Raw genomic sequence first — 17,363 nt, 5'->3', positions numbered from 1 at the left:
TATTTTTTTTTAACTACTAGAAAACATATTCACATACTAATTATTAAGCAGAAATAAAGCGTTTTAGCATGGATCTATTTTAGTATATTTGTAAGAAATTTAAACAAGGCAGACTTTCTGCGAAGTGATTAGCCTCAAATAATTCCACAACAGTATTTCTATGAACTTTCTATTCCATCCAGACATCTAACGTGGCATGCGAGCATAACTTCCTCTTCTTAGAAGCCAACATACGCCGTATTTCGTCTCGATCTGATAAGAAAATTAAGTTTTAAAAACGAAATGACCATGACCAATAATTATTAATTATACAAACATTAAAGCGTGCCTAATGCCTGTCTCTTATTACCTAATGGAGTAATAAGAGACAGAAACTGTACCCAAAGAATAGTATGGGTTCATAGACATATAATCCCACTTTTAGACTTAACAGGACTCGTGCATTACCTTTGTGTATAGACAAAATATAGTTACCCGGTGAACTTCGTATCACCTACGTATATTTGTCAGAACTGATTTTTTTTATACTGGACCAAAGAGATCGGACCTCATATCTATAAATATATGACCACCAAGTGACATTTTTTTATTTCTAAATAGATAGATTATTAAATAGACGAAAGACATCACATATTTCTTAGCTAGGATCAGTTTTTATTGGAAAAATCAATCGTCGTTTTTAGTATTTTTCTTTACTTAATATTTATGTTTCCCACCGTTTAAATTCTGAAGTTCCATATTTCAAGATAATAAACACCCACATGACAAATCGGTCCAGTCATTTTTGAGTTTTAGCGAGACACGAACAGCAATTCATTTATATATATATATAGATTAAGCTTAACAGTTAAAACGTGAAAGGGTATTCAGTGAATGCAGTTCACTCTCTTCTGTTCTAGGCAAGCCATCAAAGAAGTTTGTAGATAAATACAGAGATAATTATCATCGTCACGGATTAAACTCTAATAGGAAAAAAATCTCCTCTAAAATTGTCTCAGAATTATTAGAATTGCTGTGTGCTTTGGTACCGAACGCACGCGGTTTAATTTGTTTGCCGTTTTCTCTAAGTCCTTCATAAATTAACTTTTTATCGTACCAACTACTAAAATTGTATCCATATTAAATATGAACCTTTAACCTTAACATTTCACAGAAGTACTTATGAACTTAATTACTTTGCAACTTTAATCTTTATTAATTTACATAAAGCATGCAATTGTGTTGAAATATCGGGAAAAAATCGTGCCAAAAACACATTTGTTAAATGTAGCTTTTTATTACACTCTAGGGACAAATCCATTCGTCCAGGGGCATTGTGATCCATTAAATATGTTTGCCTTACATTTGTGCATTTGTTTCTTCATAGACTCTTGCCAAGTTTGGGTGAAAACGCTTCTGCGTCCAACACACGGCCAAGCAAAATCTATGCCGATTTTCTCACGCTGTTTTTCGTACGTGCATCAGCGTACGACTCTCCTGAGAGAGAGAGAGCTTCAAAGCCCGGCTGTGCACCAATTGACTTTCTGTCTACATTAAGACACGCTCGTACGGTGAAGAAAAACATCGTGAGTTAGCCCGCCTTTGACCCAAGTCGTCGTTGCGAATCGGGCACGAAAGCAGACCGCCTATTAGAAAAAAAAAATGAAATAAAAATAAAATAAAATATGTCTATTATGGGACATAAGATACAGGTATCATTTATTCCACGTCATTAAATTTGAATCAGTAGGCATCTCTACTCATCGGCAAAGAAAACAGAGTGTAGGCCGAGAGAATAAGCCGGCGTAAAAAACTCTCGGTACTCATTCAAAATAGCAAATCATCAAACAACACTTTTTTTAAAACAAATATCGCAAATTATCAATATCGCTAGTTTTTTGTAGAAAGATCCATTATTTTACAGCTGGAGGTCAAGTGAGAATCGCACGCTTAACCACTATGCTAACACTGCTAGCAATTTACATGAGTTCTAACAATAGTCCTCAGTACATCTAGCATGTAATCAACTAAGACAGAACTAATTCGATTGGTCTTCCCTACTCCATCGTAACAAACTTGATTTATTTATACAAATCATCTAGACTATTGCATTCCGATTGTCCCTAAGTCGAGTTCTATTCGATTAGGAAAACGTGTTTCACTAATCGAGTTTTGGGGGGTTTGAACCTGATTTTGAATACTATTGCTGACAAATGTTATTAGTTATTTTGTATATGGAAACAATGAGTGAGTAAGTCTTTTAAATGTATCTAATTTTCATAGACATCACCACCCTTTCTTAAACTAAAACATTTAACTTAATTTAAGTTGTCATTGCTTGTGGCGGCGTCCATGCGTCGGGTTGTCTCTCTCCCTAAAATATGGCGAGGTGGGCGATGGCTGGCCATGCGTCATACTCGTGAACGGGTGCTACTTGTGGTGACTGGTCGTACTTGAATTCGTGTATGCGGTGATGTTAATTATTTCGACTATGTGTTTGCGTGTTGTTCCCACGAGAATGTAAGTGCGTGCTCCTATTTCACCATGCCTCCTGCTGATAGGGGACAAGTCTTTGTTTTTAATTTATGTTATTATTATTAATTACTTAAAATGTCATGTGGAACATGGTGTAATGGTTGCAGCTCCTTATAAACGTTGTGTAAAAAAAAAACATGTCGATTAAAAAGAGTGGCGGAGAGTTTATTGCCAGTTCTTCTCTTCCGTTCTACGCCCTTGATTTGAGAACTGGCAGTAAATGTAAAATTAGATCCATTAATATTTATTTCTTTAATGACGAATCACAAGTGTACATTGTGTTACCTACGTGAATGAATGATTTTTGAATTTGAATTTGAATTTTGATTTCCAGCCGTCTTACAGGTTGCAGAAAATAAATACTTCATTTATGGGCCTAAGTATACGCTGCTACAACATGATTCGTAGTGAAATATTGGAACTGCCTTTAAACAGATTCAAAACACATATCAAAAAAACCTTAATGTGTAAATGTTATTACACCGTCAATGACTACCTGGAAGATAAAAACGCTTGGCAATAGTTGTAATTATATTCTTATAATTTGTGTGTAATGGTGAATGTGGTAAATCACAGAACAGATTATTATATTTTTTTTACTTGTGTAACTTTAATGACGTTGTGGTTTATGACATTTTCCTTTGAATAATTGTAATGTAAAGGGAGTGTAAAACTTGCTGAGTTTCTTGCCGGTTCTTCTCAGAACAAGGCCTCCTAGTAGTTTTGCGAACCGATGGCGTAGTCGAACAACTCCACGATTCAAAAATCTAATGATTTAAAAACGTATCACCTAAAAACAGCAAAAGAAAATATTTTGATTAAAAAATAAAATATCTAAAATAACGATTTAAAGGAAGAAATAAAAAAAGACAAGAAAACGGCACTTTAGATTTTATATCATTTGAATTTGCCGTTGTATTATTTAAACAATGACTATTTGCTATTTTCTCACGAAGAGGCGAAGCATGTTACATAGAGAACGTTTGTCGAGGCTGGATGAAATGAGTCTCACTCAATTGATCGCCAATGGTCCGCAGCAGATAATTCCTGACTATTTATGCCCCGTCTTGCAACGGAAGCCTGCATGTGATGGACGCTACCACCGAAAATAGCCTATCTATATTAAGGTACAAGGATTTAGGAAATTTGTGGTAAAGTAAATAGTTTTTATGCTGTGTTTGTTGAATTATTGTTGTAACTCGAACGTAAAAACCCCCTCTGTTCGCGCGGTATTTTTGAATGTATTAAAATTTATAAAAAAATTCAAAAATGAGTTTTATTACTATCATAAAAGCAAACTTTATACCAAAAACGTATTTCTTTTGGTTTTTTTTTTATTGGATGGGGAGGCAAACGAGTCTACGGGACGCCCAAAAGGGGCAGTCATCGCAGCCCATAGACACCCATTTTAGTGGTTGCGTTACCGGCCTTTGAGGTAGAAGTCTTTCTTTAGAGAATTGGAGGTCGGTCCAGGGAGATCCTCATCTGGACAGTTCGCTAGTTTGCGAAAGAAAGTGTCTTGTGAAGCGGACCGTGGAAGACTTCCAGCCATCAAAGAGATACTGTTGAAATATTTTGAAAAATCATAAAATAAACTTTAGGACAAACTACAACTTTTTTTTGTACATTCATAAACAGTTTTGTCGCCATGGTTAACTTATATATAGATATTAACTTATTAAATTAAATAGTACATTTTCAGTGAGAGCCTGAAAATCGAATTACACAGTTTCTCATTAATAATGATAATTTAAAGTACCTCACTCCACCGCAACACATTTGTAGCAAACTTTCTTCCCTCAAGTTAGTCAAATTGAACCATTCCTAAAAGCATATTAATTTGTAACTACAAAACTTGTGCCATCCGATGGGTTCGCAATCAACTAATTATGTGCATGATTAGGGTTCCCCTGTGAATCAACCCGCCAGTAGGGTTACCACATAATTTAAATTTTTGTTTTTAGTCTAATTTTTAAAAAAAAAAAACAAACGAACAGGAGGCCGTTTGCCTCGTGTAACATAAAAAAAACGCTTCAATTTTTCTTGCCTTTTTAGAATTGTTTCCTTGTATGTTTTAGTAATATATTTGATAATAATTTAAATATTATATGTATTTCTACTTATTTCTTATTATTCTTTATCGAAACTTCCTTCAGTACCATTGATCGTAGTTTCACGGGTAAAGGCCTCCTCCGGCCTTTTCTAAAACTCTCTATCTATGGCTTTCTCTCTATTCGCTTCATGCTGAGAGCGCCCTCTTCTTCTTCTTCTTCTCCTATCCATTTAATGGCAATTTGATTTCTACAGTTCTGTACCATTTGTAGCCAACCCTATCTACTAAACTTAAATAACCTAAGTTGACCGGATAATTGTGGACCTTTATTGAATATGTTTAGTTCTAATTGTATTTGTTTTAATTAAATATCTCGCTTACTAACGTCAATATTATAAGATAGTATATGATAATGTTAAAGCTGGGCTACCAGTGATCTTAATACTATTTTTATAATATGATAATAGGGTAAAGACGTCTACGTAACAGCCATAATTGGCAATTGCTACAGCGTTGGAGGTCGTCTCCCAAGACCTTCACTGGAAGCCGATTCCATCCGGATACAAATTAAATGAATAAAAGCGTTTATATTTTATACATAACCGATCGTCCCAAGCTTAGTTTAATCGATAGAGTAACGATAAATTTACTTTGTACTACTGTATATTTAGTAGCTTCAGTACATCTTCTGCAGTGTTAGATTTTTGCCTCGATGGTGTGCAACGCCGGACATTTCTATCCAAATACAAACATAGCACTCGCTAAGTTATAGAGAAACATAGCGAGCAAACTCATAGTTGTAAAGCCAGCGTATAAATCAACGGTATATCATGCACAGAAGGATAACTATAAAAATAGAGAAATCTAAAGCCGAGAACAGAAAAAATTTAATCCTTATATGAAAATGCGGGTTATTGTGCTTAGTTTAGCCTCGACTCCAGTCCAGGCGCAATAAATTACTGCACACTGTTAACCTCCACGCATCTATGATCATATCGATCGCTCGTATTTATGCCATTCCATAGAAATGGAACCGAAAACTGTTGTTTGATGCAAGGCGAAGTTCTGGATTTGTGTCCTGGTCCGGTAGACGAAACTTGCCTTAAAATACATACAACAGACACCCAAATATACCAGCCTCGTGCCTATTCCACCTTTTGGACTTTCAACCATCAATGGTCCCTCCGCAAACGTGAGTTGTAGCTAAATAGTTTTCCATTCGATTGACTCATTAAAAATGAAACCCATAAACTAGTAGACGAACAGAGAACAAAATAAACATATCTGCTAACAATATTTCACCTCCACACCAAGTACCTCCAAACAGGTTTAGACCTTGTTTATTTCAAGATATAAAGACCTTTAGAATATTAATAGACGGGTGGTATGACCCAATAAAGATTAGGCAAAAGTGTAAACCATATTTAAAGAGCAATTTTAACACATGGGCTGTACCCGCCTAGAGGAGATAACGTTGGACCGTAACTCGTCCTATCTCGCCCGAGTAAGCACCAGATATCATATTGTAATATTTATTATGGTTTTAGTAGCAGGTAGATAGCGTGAATAATACGGGATGAAAAGGACATTTTTGCAGGTAGTTTAAACGGGATGGGGTCCAAATAAAGAGATAATTATGTAACAAACAGATACACAAGAAACAAAAACGCTGACTTAAATGACTGCTTTACGACTGATTTAAGCGCAACCGCCGCTGTGAAAACCGCTGTGTGAGTTCGAAAAGTGAGTTACAAAATCGCAAGGCAGATTGTTTAAAACCTAGGCAATTGGTTAATAAAATAATAAAATATAGTAAGAATATAAAATTCTAAATAATTCTAAAAAAAATCTATAAAAAAACTTAAAACATCCTTTTATTTAGTACATTTAACAAGAAAATAAGTAATAAACCTAGAACAGTACAACACATCTATTTTTTTTAATAATTACAAATACATATTTATCAAATTCCCTTTAAATATTTTTAAACGTATTCCATTATAGGATTAATAAATGACAAAACGTATGCCACTGTCATATTTTCTGTAGATAACTGTCAGTATTGTATACAATTCTTTTTCATCGGTTTTCTTCTCTTTAAAGGCATATCCTTCATAAAACTCGAATAAAATTATCTTTTAAAAAAGTCAACATAAAGTGCGATCACAAAAGACACGAATAATGTCGTACAATATTTAATTTAGTTTGAAACCTTTTAACCCTACAAAGTTCAAATAACACTTTAGCTTAGATCAGCGAGCAGCGGGTTCAAATCACCGATCTCACTTTTAATCACAATATACTAGTCCCAACTCGGTCCAACTTCTCAACACCAGAATGAATCCAAAATCAAAACTTTTTGTCTTAAAGTAATCTCGCTGTTGGCCTTGGGCCTTTACAGCTCAGCTCGGGCTGTTTTGGCGAGCACAGCTCGGCCAGAATAGGCGTGTTTCCCGCGACTGGCGTAAGGGCGTCTCCTGTGAGACTCGAACCTCGACTTGGGCAGTCGCGGGGTGGTCAATCGCCTGAAGGGCAGGAGCATTCAGAACTGTCTTGCGTTACTCCAGGTAACTGTCAAAAGTCAAGATGGCGCCTCGACCCCATTCGAGGCATTTGCTGTGCTCTGATTGGTCGTAATATTCATATTTTTATTCGTTACGTAATGATTCCAACAATTAAATAATAACAAATCAAATTAAAATAATTATGATTCGTAAAAGTAATAAAAGAAATTTCATTCAACCAATCAACGGTCAATTCACTCGATGATAACATCATAATATTCCCTGACATATTTATATACGTATATTTTTATCTTAGTCGATAGAAGATCGCCACAGCTTATGTTATAAGCCACAGACATAAGGAGCAAATTTGTTGAAAGTATTCATGGCTTACTGTCGGTCTATAAATCCCACAGTTTTTAGTTTATCGAAGGGTTAAGTCGCCTGTAACCATTAATGCACGTAATAGCCTCAGTAACATATGCATTATGAGGGGGTTTTGGAAAATTTATGACAATCTCAGGTTGGGTTGCCATACTGATGAAAATTTTAAGATACGCTGGGGTAACTAAGTATATTTGTATATCTATCTATATTTTCTATATCTCTAGAGCAGTGTTGGTCTAGTGTCTTTTGCGTGCGACTCACAACCCTGATACTGGGATAACAATTAGTTTTTATATTTGGTGATTCTCGATTCTGAGGTCGTAGCTTCGATCCCCGGACGGATACAAACTGAAGCCAAAACCCATATATGGTTGTAGCGCCTCTGGATTATTATTTAATGAGCATATTATAATTATATATAATATATGAACTAGGAATTTCAACACTTAGTTAACAATTGTTAAAATATTAATACAAAAAATCTGCCTTAATAACAAATAGATTATGATTACGACCCAGGTATTTTTAATTTAAATTCGTTAGGGAATAATTCTCGCAAAATATTTCATACTTATTATACTTTTAATATTGAAAAATTAGGTCTTCGCGAACATTTTATAGGTTTAATAAAGTCTTTACGATAATATTAATGAAAGTGAAAATTTGAACTCAGGTTTCGCTGTTTTCGCAAAAGAAATTGCGTGTTAATTTTTTAAGAATTTTACTTTACATTTAGGGTCAGTTTCACAATGTACGGATAAGTTCTACATAAGTTCCAAATTAGCTATTTATTACATATTGGTAGGATAAACACTATTGTTGTGTTTCACGACTGTCAGATAGCGCTATTCGTCACATAAAGTCCATCATAAGTTATGAGTCCGATGAATGTCAAATAGCACAATTTATCTTCCAAATAATTTATGTGTTGCATAGCTATTTGGTACTTTATTATACATATATGTATTTCTTTACTGACAAGTCATAAGTGTACAATGTGTTACTCATATGATTAAATGATTTTTGAATTTGAATTTATCCATACATTGTGAAACAGACCCTTACTGTATTATTAATAATTATTTACCCAAGAATGCAAGAGACAAATAATTATACCTTATTAATTTTCTAATAATTGTAATGAATCATTATTTACATCATCATTTATCATTACAATTATCAATTGTCATAAAAAACTACTATAATTATACCATACTTTACAATCCAGAATCTATCGACTAAATATAATTTAAGTTTAAATGTTTCTTAATAAATTATAATCATATTAGTATAATTATAGTATTTTTTAAATAGTTTTTATAATCTTAATTACTCAATGTGACTCACGGAAACTTATAGCAATAAGATTATTTATAATACCTCCTATATGTATATTGGCTATACTAACATCACAAGCCACTCTCGTTTTGATTAATAGCTTTACGAAACATTTTCATAATAATTTGATTTCATCCGTTAAATAATAGTCGCGTAATATTGGAATAGTTTATTTAAAAATCCAGCACAATACATCTTCGCACATAAGCCGAGGCCCATAAAGATTAACCGCACTATTCAATACGCAGCTTAAAATCCCGGGAACGCATCGAAAAACGCCGTAAATCCGGGGAAATGCCAGTAATCCGGGCCGAGTAGTGTTTAACATAATCCGGATATATCCGGGTATCTCCGTGCACGCCTGTTAATGCTGTACGACCTACCAGTTATTTACCGCGTGATTTAAACTTTTGGGTAATTAAATATACTGCAATAGATTTGGTACTGTTAACCCAGTATAAAATCGATAAAGCCGTTTGTAATATATAATAATTATGTTTAGGAAACTCACAAGGTCTCGTAACCTTACGAAATGTATACAGATTACTATTTTGCAAGGGATTTTAACCATGTCACCGTATGCCACAGTAACGCAATAAAACAAATGTATTAGACCTGCCTTGCGATTCTGTAACTCACTTTTCGAACTCTCACAGCGAAATGACTCCTTCACGACTGATTTGACGCGACCGCCGCTGCGAAAACCGCTGTGAGAGTTCGAAAAGTGTGTTACAGAATCGCAAGGTTGTACAGATAATACTTTTTTGGTATCAATTACGACAATAATTCACTTCAATACCCGTTTTAAGTAAAAAATGCAAATTTTACTTAGATAAGTTATCTGTTCAAATATACGTAGGCATGTCAAATAAGTTCCTAAAATTCCAATTGAAGTGCATACAGCGTGAAATGAAACGACTTAAGAATGTGGCTCTATTTACGGCAGCTCAGAACTCGGTCATCCATCAAAAGAGGCGAAAATTAAACTCGCTAAGTCCGTCATTGAGCGGGTCCCATTCAGCGGCCCAATAACGGCTCAGCCGGGCTCCTTCGCCTTCAAATGAATAGATGGGACACTGATTTGGGCCAATATCCTTAGATTTTGTGAGACGAATTTGTTCTATTATGTGTAACTTTTATAATGCTTGTTTGTTTATATCGGAGAAAGACTGATTACTAAAATATGTAATTTTACAAATTATCCTAGTTCAATATACCTACTAAAATCTATAAAAAAGTTATGAATGATAGAAAAAATTATTTTTTATATAAAGTTGCCGCAGGCCGTATTTAGGTTTTATGATAAATGTATCACATTTATTATCAAATAAAACGACAACATGGTTTATTTTGTATTAAACACCTTTTTCAATGTGTTAAAAAAAATCTATTTACTAGAAAAAATAAATAATATAGATTATTTTTCCGACCCAAATATCGGCCAATAGAATTGCACCATTCGACGTCACGTGGTACAACCTACATGGTATTATACTGAAATTTTTTTGTGAAAATTTTCTCTGGTCGTTGCTTCAAGAAAAGTATTAAGTAGTTGTTTTATTCATTATGAAATTCTTATTTGTTAACTGTACATTTCGTCTCATGGTGCAATTCTATTGGCCGACATTTGGGTCGGAAAAATAATCCCCCGAATACCACTCGAGCTTCAAAATTATCTGGTATTTCCCTCAAGGTTCGTTGCAAACAAATATAGTCGTCATGACGACTGTCGTCGAATTTTGAAGCTCTTGTGGTATTACATATGAAAAAATAATAAGTCACATGAAACATTTCGAAAATTTACAGACTGATGTTGAAGAAAAAGAAAATTTAGAAAACTAACTATATTTATCAAAACAAAAAATAGCATTGTACAATATATATATATACGATTTAATAAATTACAGGAAGGCATTCAGCTAAACATTCATATACTATAAAATATGTGTCTACACTACAATATTTCACTTCATCAGTTTTTTATTTATAAATCACGGGTTTGTTTTCTTCTGTACTTAGCATAAATTCTTCTTAAATATTTAATAGATTCACTGGTTCCCATTGGCACTATACTAAATTGTGAGTCGATCACCAACGAATGTGGAGAAGCCTTCGTAGATGGATGCCATTTTAATGGAAGCAGTTCTGTCGTTTCTGGTGTTGGCTCTCTGTAAAAAGGCATACATAATACATATATATATATATTGGAATCCGATATAAAATTTTCTTTTTAAATGTTTACTTTTTTAATTAATATGCAGCAAAGATTTGAATAGAAACGCTGTTTATTAATCATGGTAAATAATAATAAAAATTACGCTTAATAAATAATTGAATTACATATAGTAAGTCTTATATATCTAACATCGCTCACATTAAAATTTTCAACAAAATCGGTTAAGCAGCAGTTAAGCATCTGTAACGTTAGTGACCTTAGGCGAGCTGTTTTTTGTTCGGAAACATTTTCCTCTTGTTACTTGTGTAAGAATATTACATTATTTCCAGTATTATTTCTTTAATGACTTATGTAATGGTTGCTCAAATTGTATCTTTTGAAATAAATGCCGCAAAATAGACTGAACATACCCGTATTTAGCAAAATTAGTCCACATAGTTGTCACCTTTTCAATCATCTGATTCTCAAACAAATTGGGGATGAGATATTGACTAAAGATATAAAATAGTTCGTCTGCATGTGTCGCTCCCGGAGCACTAGAGAACGGTTCTCTAAGTGAATTCTTTAGGAAATTTCTGTTACCACTATAATTAAAAATATAACTGTATACTGGTTCTGTGTTGGTCTTTAAATATAACTCTGTTTCTTGTATTATTGAATAACTAAAGAATACTTCGCCGTAAAACTTTGCTAGATTCAGAAAATTAGACGAAGATATGTTACTATCGAACTTGTAGATTTCTTTTAATGTGTTTCCCACTTCACAGCGCTCCTTATCCGATGTTATTAATAAATCTTTAGGCAGAGACTTTGTTACATCTATTTTAGGTATTACCGTGTCATTTTCCATATTTGCAAATAAATATCCTTCATTGCTGGTCATGCCAATCATCACTGGCACTTTATTATACTTTCCCTTAGACAATATATCATGAGGGTGTTCTATTAGAAATGGCTCTTCACCATTGATTTCTTCTTCTACGCAAGGCGCATAAAGCAATTCTGAGATTATTGTATTACCTTCTTTTCTAGGAACTCTTGTGACAACTAATTCTGCATCAGTTTTATTCATTAAAATATTGTACAACTCAACAGCATTCTCGGTGTTATGAAGCATTACTTTTGTTAGTAAGCTTGTCATGTAAACAGGTCGATATTGTAAGGCCCAAGGTGATATAGATGATCCACTTTGTAATATAGCTTTATGAAAGAGGCCTTTTGACATTGGTGAAAGAATATGAAACGAAACCGAAGAGGAGCCAGCGCTTTCACCGAACAAAGTAACATTATCTGGGTCTCCACCAAAAGCTTTTATATTTCGCTGCACCCATTGCAAGGCTGCTACTTGATCTTTCATACCAGCATTACCGGGCGCTTCTTTGATACCCAAACAAACAAAACCTTGAATGTTTAATCTATAATTTATGGTGACTAGAATGACGCCTTTGTTTATAAGATTATTGGGCCCATAGACGACGCTATTTCCGGAACCGTCGAAATATCCACCTCCGTGGATGTAAATCATTACTGGTAAAAGGGAGCCTGCATCTACGTTAACTGGGGTGTTAACGTTAAGGGTCAAGCAGTCTTCCTGGCCAACAACAAGGGTTTTACCGATCCTTTGTGGACATCGAATATTTTCATGAATCGCTTCAAATATACCGTCCCAAGAAGGTTCAGGACCAGGTTTCTGCAATAGTTAACGTAACTATTTAAAATATAACACTAATAACACTTTCAGGTTATTATAGTATTAATCATGCTTAAAATTCAAGCCTATGTATTTACTAAGAACAAACACTAGGAATAGTATTACTGTTAATTTTCGTTTTTTATTAAATAACTTACTATGTTAATAAATCTAGATTTTCATTCTTTACGAAATCCATTTAGTGCGAATAAAGTAAGGAAAATCACATTAACATATTTTATTTATTTATTAATTTACACACAAGAATATAATAACGATAAAGGATGTTTTTGATATAAACCAAGCTTAAAGAAGGTTTATTAAATGTACCCGCGTAAACCAAAGCATATTTAAATTGCACTTACCTGAAATCTCTGTGTGACTAAAGCATAAGGTATGCCGTTGTAGTGCAAATGCGTGCCGTCTGGGGACACAGATCCTCGCAAAATCCCCGAAGAAATACGCAGAGGCAGTGTGGGCTGGCGCACAAACCCTGCCAGCCACAGCGACCAAAGCACTAGCCACCGCCACCCCATTTTGAACCACTGAACTGAGAAAAACTCACTTCTCCACTGAATTGTGGCGTATCAGCTGCATAAGATAAATATAATATGACATAATAATCCTGAACCTAATACGTCATTTAATGATTGACATCGCAGTGCAAGAGGAAATAGAGTTAGACTCGACGTTACGAGAGCGTTAGTGAGGATATGACTACATATAACTTGCTATAACTAAAAACTTTCAAAATTATGTTAATCAAACACTATCATAGTATCAAAATCACGTCACGTGAGACTCATATACACAAAAATTATTGTACAGACGACCACTTACCTGAGTAATAAATTTATCATATCATCCTGTCATTATCAAATACTAAAAGTTATCATTCACAACCTTGTCACTTTATCTATAACCATTTAATTTGATTATTATATACAGTTTATTTTGTTATGTCGACAAACTAAAAGTGATTTCTTTGATAATAATATTATTGTATATTTTATTGTTACGTAAAGAATACGTACGTGTTCACGGCACAATAAAACTATACTGTATAATGTTTATAAGTACGTAAAAACATATAGCATTGAACTCTAAGACGCATGTTAATCACGGTTGTTCAAGGTATTATATTGGAGATACAAATAATTAATTGAGCAACATTATGAAATTATTAATATAAGATAATTTAACAATATTTTTGTAAAATCTTTGGTGATCCATTGGAATAGGTCTTTGAATAATTTACAAAAGTAAGAAAATACTTTAGCAAGATAGAACGAATCCTACCAACTGATACTTTGCTATTCGTACATAGAAGGCGCGTGCTTTTCTATGCGATTATTTTAAAGAGGAAAGATTGCTTTTTAGTTCATGCAGCATACTGTATACTGCTTCATAACTTACTTAAAAACGATTATTTTTTGTTTATTTAATAAAAACATGTTAAGTTACAAATCAAACAATTTAGTTTAATCTACAAAATAATAGCAATCGCAAGATTAAAAATTACGCGCGAGAATTAAAATCACTTGTTTGACAATTACGAATATTCGAAGAATCAACTTTCATATTTAACTGTAACTTGAGGAACAGGCTGGGTAATGGTGGGATTAGCAAATGAATAAGATCTCTATTCCTTGACAATTAAAGTACACAATAAGAAAGCCAAGTTGTTTGTGTGATTTCTCTCTTAGCGTGTACAGTCAAAGATATCTTCACTCTTCGTATTTATGACACCGATGAAACTAGACGCGGTGTCGTTATTTGCAATTACACATAAATACTAATTGCATAACTAAGTTTCGGAATATCAAGCCATACTAAACCTTAAATATTTAGCTGATTGTGATAAAAACCAGTTGGTAAGTGATTAAGGCTTGCTATAAATAGTGTTTTGATAACCAATTAAACAACATGACTGACGAATAACAATACGATGTTAACATTCGCGAAACCGGGAAGAAATTTTATACCATGACTATGTCTGTTTTATCAGATGCTCTGGAATTTAATTAAGGACTCGGTTTCGGTGACGTAAAGAAATGTCAACACGCATTGTTTAATGTTTAATTGTTTACCAACTCACACGAGGCGTCACATCATGTTTAAAACATATCTATCTAACAACTGCTTCTTAAAAATAATAAACAATAACTTAAGTTTTTTTGTGGAGTTTAAATAAGTTATAGTGGATTAATTTTTATGACATCTAATTTGTTTTTATTCCTTTTTTAATTACCTCTTATTATAAACTTTTAAACAATTACGTGTTTCAGGGTGACTACATAAAAAAACGTTATAACGCAACTAGTTTTCATAAGTCTTCCCAACCCAGTGACATGTAGCTTGCAGATTGAATCACCAGTATGGGAGTGCAGTGGCGTTGGGTTGTACTATCTTCGTTGTGGCTGGCACAGCTCGTAAAGCAGCCCACGCCCATAATTAGCGTTTCCTCGGGTCTGCTGCGTGGCACCGTCTCAACAGACGGCACGCATCTTCGCTACAATGGCATTCCATATGCTTTGATCACGGAAAGGTTCCAGGTAACTATGACACAAAATAATTAGTGTACATTTTATTGCATATTAATTAATGTTCCACTACATAACATTATAAATTATTTCAGGATCCTCAACCAGCTCCAAAATGGGAGGGAGTACTTGACGCGGTAAATGAAAATGTTAGATGCGCACAAAGATTCTCAAAAACATGGATTACCGGAAATGAAGACTGTCTTACATTAAATGTTTATACACCTCTAGATTTAAATAGAAAAGCCTATCCCGTTATGGTTTACATCCACGGTGGAGGCTTCCGAGATGGATCTGGCTCACCATTTTTGTACGGACCTGAATATCTCGTCAAAAATGGCGTTATTTTAGTTACTTTAAATTATAGACTAGAAGTGCTTGGCTTCCTATGTTTAGGTATCAAAGAAGCACCTGGAAACATGGGACTGAAAGACCAGGTAGAAGCTCTTCGTTGGGTGAAGCAAAATATTAAACAATTTAATGGTGATCCTGATAACATTACTTTATTTGGAGAAAGTGCTGGATCGGCGTCAGTTTTATATCATATAGTATCACCAATGTCTAAAAACTTATTTAATAGAGCTATAATGCAAAGTGGTTCAGCTATTTCACCCTGGAGCATGCAATTGGAGCCTATAAAAACAGCCTTCAAACTTGCCGAACAAATGGGTTATAAACCAAAAGACGTTTATGAAGTTTTGCAAATATTTAAGAAAAAATCAATCATGGAACTGTTAGGCACGCGTGTACCCAGACGTGAAGGAGATACAATTCTCTCAGAAAATATTTTTGTCCCATGTATTGAAGAAGTTTTAAACGGCAGGGAGCAAATGATAACGGACAGCCCATATAACATAATACGAAATGGTAGTTTTAATAAGGTACCTATAATGATGGGGTTTAATAGCGCCGAAGGATTCATGTTTGTTGGAAAAGAAAATGATACAACTATATCTAAGTTCAATGTTTTTGATTCCTTACCGAGAGACTTGGAGTTTCCAACTGCGTTAGATAAAATTACGACATCGCAGAAGTTAACAAATGTATATTTTGGAAATTTGGAAAATACAAGAGGCGCTTTAGATTTATTAGCAAAATATGAAGGAGACGCGGGTATAGTTTATCCTGTGATATTTACTGCTGACCTTTTGATTAGAAATATGGATAAACCTGTCTTTGTATATAAGTTTGCACGTGATGGCTGGATGAATTTATTGAAGTTGCTTTATGGTTTCGTGAGATATTCTGGTGCAACACATGCTGATGAACTATTTTATTTATTTAAACCAGAAGTAACATTACCTATGTCATTTTTAGAACAAAACGTTATACACAAAATGACAACTATGTGGACAAACTTCGCTAAATTCGAGTAAGATTCTTTGTTTCCCTTTTTTCGTGGCTCACTTGATCACGCTAATAGTAGATTTAATTTGTTAGGCCCGAAACTTCTATGTTTGACTTCAAACATTGCAAAGAAATGTTTCGGTATAGTTGGAATTGAAGGCAGAAAGCAGACTTAAAATTCGTTTGCTATGCATTAGAAGGATTTTTATTTTATTATATTTACGTTTTGGACCCTTTAGACAATAAGTAGTATACGGCAATACATTTTGATTGAACTTAATTTAAAACGCTTTTTACAGAAACCCTATCCCGTGGATAAACAAGGAATTCTTAATCAAATGGGAACCCATAAATCCGATAAAGCCAGAACTATTGGTCATTGATACTGAATTTTCAAAAGAAACTCTTTGGAACGATGAAGGAATATTACTCTGGAACCAAACTTACAAGGAATTTAGAAGAAAAAAATAATTAAACATCTTTCTTTAATTATACTTTTATAGAGAGAACAAGCTAGAGCTAGAGAGAACAAGGCTGTGATATCTATGAATGAGAAAAAGGCCTAATAAATAAGATAATTTTTCTTGTTTCATCCAAGCCATATTAGTTGTCTTATATGTATTAACTCTTTTTTTATCAATTTATAAATTCTGTTATTTTATTATTTATTTATTCATAACACTAGAACGATACAAAGTAATATCACTGCCATTGACGATAACTATTTTATACCAACTATGTATTTGAAATCTGTTAAATAAAAAAAACATCTGCTGCTAACATCTCTTGTTATTCCGCAACTGTATATAAA

General features: G+C 33.8%; 2 protein-coding genes across 3 annotated transcripts; one reads left to right on the top strand and one right to left on the bottom strand.

Annotated features, from left to right (window-relative positions):
* Positions 1 to 10,476: 10,476 nt before the first annotated feature.
* LOC125050149 (esterase E4-like) lies at positions 10,477 to 13,732 on the bottom strand. The gene is made up of 4 exons (XM_047649781.1): positions 13,503 to 13,732; positions 13,028 to 13,253; positions 11,383 to 12,662; positions 10,477 to 10,964 (listed from the first exon to the last, which is right to left on the bottom strand). The coding sequence occupies exons 2-4, from the start codon at positions 13,196 to 13,198 to the stop codon at positions 10,781 to 10,783; spliced, it is 1,635 nt and encodes a 544-aa protein (XP_047505737.1). The 5' UTR covers positions 13,199 to 13,253; positions 13,503 to 13,732; the 3' UTR covers positions 10,477 to 10,780.
* Positions 13,733 to 14,388: 656 nt separating this feature from the next.
* On the top strand, positions 14,389 to 17,328 carry LOC125050160 (cholinesterase 2-like). 2 transcript variants are annotated; one of them, XM_047649793.1, is made up of 4 exons: positions 14,389 to 14,536; positions 14,951 to 15,217; positions 15,301 to 16,577; positions 16,852 to 17,328. In XM_047649793.1, the coding sequence occupies exons 2-4, from the start codon at positions 15,041 to 15,043 to the stop codon at positions 17,021 to 17,023; spliced, it is 1,626 nt and encodes a 541-aa protein (XP_047505749.1). In that variant the 5' UTR covers positions 14,389 to 14,536; positions 14,951 to 15,040; the 3' UTR covers positions 17,024 to 17,328. The 2 variants fall into 2 exon arrangements, with proteins under 2 accessions (XP_047505749.1, XP_047505757.1); XM_047649801.1 differs by having other exon boundaries at positions 14,399 to 14,536; positions 15,020 to 15,217.
* The last annotated feature ends 35 nt before the right edge of the window (positions 17,329 to 17,363 follow it).

This window comes from Pieris napi, chromosome 1 (genome assembly GCF_905475465.1).
Source record: "Pieris napi chromosome 1, ilPieNapi1.2, whole genome shotgun sequence".
Lineage (NCBI taxonomy): Eukaryota > Metazoa > Arthropoda > Insecta > Lepidoptera > Pieridae > Pieris > Pieris napi.
Note: the sequence above shows the minus strand (reverse complement) of the source record. Positions and strands in the feature narration are given on the sequence as shown.

What these genes read in the sequence shown, in the direction of transcription:
- LOC125050149 (XM_047649781.1), bottom strand. Translation starts at nt 13,198, where the DNA reads ATGGGGTGGCGGTGGCTAGTGCTTTGGTCGCTGTGGCTGGCAGGGTTT. An exon ending in TAGTCACACAGAGATTTCAG is followed by an intron (nt 12,663 to 13,027) that starts GTAAGTGCAATT and finishes TAACTATTGCAG; the next exon opens with AAACCTGGTCCTGAACCTTC. An exon ending in ACTAATTTTGCTAAATACGG is followed by an intron (nt 10,965 to 11,382) that starts GTATGTTCAGTC and finishes GCCTTTTTACAG; the next exon opens with AGAGCCAACACCAGAAACGA.
- LOC125050160 (XM_047649793.1), top strand. Translation starts at nt 15,041, where the DNA reads ATGGGAGTGCAGTGGCGTTGGGTTGTACTATCTTCGTTGTGGCTGGCA. An exon ending in TGATCACGGAAAGGTTCCAG is followed by an intron (nt 15,218 to 15,300) that starts GTAACTATGACA and finishes AAATTATTTCAG; the next exon opens with GATCCTCAACCAGCTCCAAA. An exon ending in ACAAACTTCGCTAAATTCGA is followed by an intron (nt 16,578 to 16,851) that starts GTAAGATTCTTT and finishes CGCTTTTTACAG; the next exon opens with AAACCCTATCCCGTGGATAA.